At 45.2% G+C, this 6,000-nt stretch overlaps 1 protein-coding gene across 3 annotated transcripts in view; it reads right to left on the reverse strand.

The window, feature by feature from the left end:
* The window catches only part of PLCL1 (phospholipase C like 1 (inactive)), a 196,995-nt gene extending 191,680 nt beyond the window's left edge, over positions 1 to 5,315 (reverse strand). For 2 of the 3 annotated variants that reach the window (XM_035136765.3, XM_088676796.1), the window contains exon 1: positions 4,541 to 5,315. In XM_035136765.3, coding sequence (XP_034992656.1) covers positions 4,541 to 4,735 — 195 coding nt within the window. In that variant the 5' untranslated portion in view covers positions 4,736 to 5,315. The remainder of the gene's footprint in view (positions 1 to 4,540) is intronic. The other variant, XM_088651757.1, reaches the window with a different exon arrangement.
* Between the last annotated feature and the right edge of the window lie 685 nt (positions 5,316 to 6,000).

A 6,000-nucleotide genomic window follows, 5' to 3' on the forward strand; every position in this document is an offset into this window, starting at 1 on the left:
CAGTCTTGTAAGGTCTTCAGAAACAACCACAGCAGCACAAGGCCCATGAAAGCGAATGAGGATTATGCCAGAGGGTCACTTTGAGGGCGCTATTTACTCCACAACTAATAGAGACTGACAACTTCCTCCATGAATGTTGAAATTAATAAAGGAAAAACTGATCTACAAGACGTTCACCGTCAGCAAGTCAACCAATAGCCTTCTTTCCTATGGTTGTTTCTTCTAATCTGACTGGGAGGCACAAAGAGAGAGAGAGAACTACAGATAACAAAAGATCAAGCAAGCAGAAGAAACATTGTAACCAGATGGCAGCAGAAAGATACTCAAGGAATTCCAGATCAAAGTTTGTTCTGTCCTGCATGTTGGGTGGGGGAGCTTACTGAAACAAAGCAGATGGCAATCAGCAAGACACATCTTCTATCATTTCCATTCATTTGTAGCACTATATCAGAGTAAGACGTAATAAAAAGCTTCAAATACCTCTTATATGATTAATAATAATAATAATAAAATGTCCCATGCAGAATAGCATTTTTGAGCCTTACAGTGCAGGCCTTACCATATCTAAATATGTCAAATGTCATTCAGTGGGCGTTACTCCCAGATAAGTAGGGTTAAGTTTGCAGACTTACTCTGTACTCTTTAAGCTGACTAACAGCAACAAGCATTCTGATTGGGTTGTTGTTTTAAATTTTGTTCAATAATTATGATAAACACCAAGATCAGTGACATGGCTCTGAAGGTCCAAACAAAAAACTGAAGCTAATAGATGTCTTTCTTGGTTGCTTGCCACCTAGCTAGGTGAAATTAGTGGGCAGAAGTGAGATGGCCTTTTCCATGGTGGCCCCATGGCTCTGTCCTTTGCAGTGAAATAACTAGGAGAGTTGTGTTTTCATAGTTTGGGCTTAGTGAGTGTTTTATTATTCCTGGTTCAAGAAGAAATTAACCTGAATTTTAGGTTTTTACATTACTGTTGCATTTTTGCATTTTTATTATGTGTGTTACACTGAGACAGTTCTGCTCAGAAAGGCAGCCCTTAAATACTTTTGATAAAATATTAACAACTGGCTCAGACTATATTATCTACATATTTCAGGAAACAATCGACCAGATTAGCAATTATAGCAAGTATCAGAAAATTAGCAGGCAGCAGCCAGGAATGCTCTTGTCTTGTGTATTCAACCTACCAAGGCACCTTACAATCACAACCCTAGAGGGTTGTTAGAGGGAGAGAGATTTACAAGACCACTGAATGGTCAGCCACAGCAGGGCTGAGCAAGGATATGAACCACATCCATAACTGAGGACTCTAGTCATCATACTAGCATGTAGAATCAATGAGGAGACATACCTGTATATTCCTGCGTATAAGACTACTTTTTAACCAGGGAAATCTTCTCAAAAGTCGGGGGTCGTCTTATACGCCGGGTCGTATTTCTTATATACCAAACTCTATATTTTAACTGGAAAAGTTGGGGGTTGTCTTATACGCCCAGTTATCTTATACGCCGGAATATACAGTACCATGCCGCATGCAGACAAACCATAACCCATGCAGGAAAATGGGTGGGGAGATGATCATCTTCCATCTGAGTATAAAGTATTTTTTCCAACTTCTAAATATAATGCTCCACTGAACTCCAATACCAGTAATGACCTGTCTGCTGATACCCTACTTCACATCTCAAGAACAGGCCACATATAGGGCAAATCTATTTCTTTGTTTACCCAGAAGTCCAATTTTCATTGGTACTTACTCCCTAGTCAGAATATACAGGATTTCAGTCTTAGCAATTCAGAATCTCCCCAATCAGCACACCATCGCTTATTATTCCCTCCACTAGGTATGTTTGGTAATGTAAAAATATATTTCTGTGGTTTTCAGAGTCACCCCAAAGAAGCAAGGTTCATCACTGGTCACATACACAAACAGCATTCTCATAATACATCACTTTCATTTTTTCTTTTACATACAGATCTCTAGCTCTTTAAAAATAAAATACAAATGATTTTTACATGGTTGTGGCAGGCTGGCAAGATAGCTACAGCAAGGGAAAGCTATGGAACTGAACTCCTGCTTTTAATATAATTTCATAATATGTCCACTGTCAAATAACAATTTGTGTTTAGTAACACAATTACTAAATGCTTAGCAATCTGTATGCTGTGCCCCAGTATCTTAATAAAGCCTGTCTCTCAAAAACAGGTACATATAATACTTCCCTTTTATCAAACTCTGTTTTTAAAGTATTCACAGCAACTATTCTTTGTACGGTCACCCCCTCCCCCCAAAAAAACAAAAACAGGAAAAATCACTCTACGTATAATCTTCAATTCATAATAACTACACTTGTGCACCCCAATCTTTATACTTTATACAGTACTCCCCAGTCTTATCTCCTATGCTGTTCAGAAGATAACACAAGGTTATGTTTAGTAGTTTGGCACCCTCCCTCTACTGTTTTAGATGCCTGTTTATTTCAGCAAGCTTAGCCAGACATATAAATTTATTTATGTACCCTGGTTCTTAACATTTTGCCTAATTTATTTGTGCATTCTTGATTTTATATTATTTTTACACACATCCATTAGAGATCTTTTAAAATTAAGCACTTTAATTATTTTAATGAAGGAAAACTTAAAGCGCTGGTGGTAAACTCTGCATGAAAGAATTTGATGCAGTCCCGACCACATTGGAAGCGATCCTGAGGATCATCTAGTCCAACCCCCTGCAATGCAGGAATATGCAGCTATCCCATACGGGGATTGAATTCACAACCTTGGTGTTATCAGCACCATACACTAACCAACAGCTATCCAGTCCTGTGATACATGGCTGAACCTTGAATGTGTACATATGTTTCTACATTAAAAAAAACATAGCCTAAAACATAAATGGAGGGGGAGCCCTTGTTGATGGTAACTTATTGAAAATGTAAGCTGAATTTCCTGCCCAAGCCAGTTCAGCTCCTAGCCCAGGCTGGACAGCCAACCAACAGAAGAATCTTCAGTAATTCAGGGATGGGAAGAAGCACCTGAACGTCTCTGCTTTGCAAATTTACACAACTGATTGGACAAAACTGGGAGCCTAGTTTACCGCTCCTTAAGCATCCTTTCTTGTACCCAGTGAAAACTGGACACACAGCAATAATCGCAACATCAAGGATAACTCCAGGGCCAAAGCTGTGGGCATCTTATCCCATAATTCTTTTTCTACAAATATCCTCTTGATCAGACTTCATTTAACCAAATGAAGAAGCTACTCCCACTTGATTATTCCCCATATGTGTTGCATCATCTAAAAGTTTTTCTGCTGAGTAAAAAAAATGTAACACTCACTGACAGTTTCCTAGTTAAACTGTCAGGGCTTACTGTACTGTTTCTGTATGATTTTACCTGCTTCACTAGCAGCAGATTAAAGTTAAAGCAGATCTGAAATCAAACTATGGAGCGCAGCAGTTGCTCCAAACACTTCCAGGAATAAGCAATAAAAAGGGTGGCAGCAGTACATGAAGGGATGTCTGATTTGGATAACTCCTGCTATCCTGGATAGAACCAATTAGCTTAATGCAACCTTCTGAGATGCAGCCTCCCCCAAGAACCCTTTAAAGCACCACTGCCAAGCCAGTGCAAAGGATGAAATGCAGGCACATGACATAAGACTGAAGCAAAGTATAGCTGCCTACTCCATGGAAAAAGGGAAAGTACGAACTCCTCTCTTGGCTGTTATTTCCAAGCCTAAGTTAGGAAAAGCAAACAACCACAGCACATGTTTACATGGCGTTCATAAGAACCAGTCATCCAACATCATCCTTACCCGCCAAAGGCATTCCAGAGGATTACACATTATTCTGGTACAATAAATAGTCACAGCAAGAGCGGGTACAGGTAGCGGTAGATCTCGCTACTGTATAGGGAAATTTCCTCTCTTTTCTGCTTCTTCTATATTTCAACTATTTCCCTGCTTGCAACAAAGAGAACAGACCGCGTGGTGAGCCAGTCCTCAGCAAAAGGAGGTGGTGGTGGTGGCTCTCTCCATCACCTGTGACAATCCTCTTCCTTTTCAGAAACTACCGAGGCCCCTTCCTCTCTGCATGTTCCACTTGCAGCCGAACCTCAGAAAAGAAACTTTTAAAGGAAGCAAGTCTGAAATATCTCTACCTCCACCACCACACAAAAAAAGAAACCTCCCTCTTCGGCATGCACCTAAATACACGCCGGATTTCTCCTACCCTTCCGTGAACACCGCCACAGCTTAAGTGGCCTAGACAGGCGCCCCCAAACTGTGTGGGTTCATGTTTTCGGTTTTTTTTTAAGGGGGTGGCGCTCGTCGGAGCTGCGCTACACGTGTCGTAGAGGGATGGAAAACGAGGGGAGCGATATTTATTTAATTAATTTATTTATTTATTGCAAGCTCGCAGCAGCAACCCGGGTGCAGCGAGCGAGCCGAACGCTCCAGAGCTCCCCGGCTGCTGAACACGCGCGGCGCCGGGCGTCACGTGTGAACCCACCCACCCACCCTCAGGCGGCCAATCCTTACCTTAATGATGCTGCTCCTGCGAGGGGTCGCCCTGGCCGCTTCGAGGAGGATCGCTTCAGGGTCGGCGGGGGCGGCCGCCAGAGACACCCCGCTCCTGCGCTCCCTCCTCCGGGGCGCCTCGGGCTCCGGGAAAGGCTCCGAATCGCCTTCGCCCGCCAAGGGGGCAGCCGCGGGCGCCGGGGTTGCTTCTGCCATCGCGAAGCGGAGCCGCGTCAACTTCGAGGGGCGCCAGGCTGGATAGAAAAGGAAAAAACAAAACCCTTTCCTTTCCTCCTCTTTCCCCTCCTAAAGCGCCGCAGAGGCAAGTTTCTGCGAAGGAGACGCCGCGCTCGCCTGCTGCATTTTCCGTGGAAATGAGGAGAAAAGCCGCCCCGCTCGCTCGCTCGGGCTCAGCCGCCCCTCCGCAGCCGCCGGGGCTCCGTTGCAAGCGGGCGGCGGCGGGGAAGGGCAGGGCGGGGAGGCGCTAAACTTGGGACAATGAGGGAGTTTTGCAGCTGAGGAGAATCGTGAGGCGAGGAGAGAGAGGCGCACTCCGCCTCCTGCCGCTGCTGCTGCGCGCGCTCTTCCTCCTCTCTCTCTCTTTCCCTCACACCCATTCACTCGCGCGGGGGGCGCCGGTCACGGCCAGGAGGCGCCCCCTATTCCCCCCCCCTCAGAAGCCGCATTAGGCGCGCACATCTCCGGGCTGCCAGCCGCGAGCCCGCCAACCGGCAGGAAGTGCCGCCGATTTCACTCCCCTCTCTCACACACTCTCACTCGCGCTCTCTTTCTTTCTGTTGTGACAGGGCCGGGGCTTGTGTGTTTTGACAGGCGGAGGCTGACGGGCAGCAGCCCCGACCACTCCGCCTAGGGGAAGCGCTCCGCTCGGCCAATCGCCGCGCGGAGGGGGCGGGGCCGGGAAGGCCCAGAGCGAGCGGGACGCGCTCCCTTATGGAGATCGCTAGGTTCCCCGAGGGGAGCAGAAGAGCCAAGCCGGAGGGGTTTCGACGGGGCGGGAATGTACGGGGTTGGAGGGCTATCTAGGCCTTTGGCTAATGAAGCAGCCTGTGACCTTTAAAGTTGTGTGTGTGGTAGGGGTCTGTTGGGTTTGTTTGCTGTGGTTTTGTAAACTGCCCTGTGATCCTCGCAGGAAGGGCGGTATAGAAATATATTTAATTAATAAATAAATAATAATAATAATAATAATACCACCAATCCCATCCCCATGCAGGTAACCAATGATTACAGCCCAGTTTTATGTCTCCTTTCTCAAAAAGTAACCACATATTTAATCATTCAGCCCTATAAGAGATCTCGAGGCCAAAATCACTACCGATTTCAAATATAATAACAGCATAACAACCCATAATGATTTCAAATATAATAACAGCATAAAAACTCAAGTTGCCAAAAGATAAAAAGGAACACACGTTTTAAAGGGTGTTGAAATTAGAAAGGTAACATTTCCTGGCACCAAAACA

Source organism: Zootoca vivipara, chromosome 1 (assembly GCF_965207765.1).
Source record: "Zootoca vivipara chromosome 1, rZooViv2.hap1.1, whole genome shotgun sequence".
In the NCBI taxonomy this organism is placed as follows: Eukaryota; Metazoa; Chordata; class Lepidosauria; order Squamata; family Lacertidae; genus Zootoca; species Zootoca vivipara.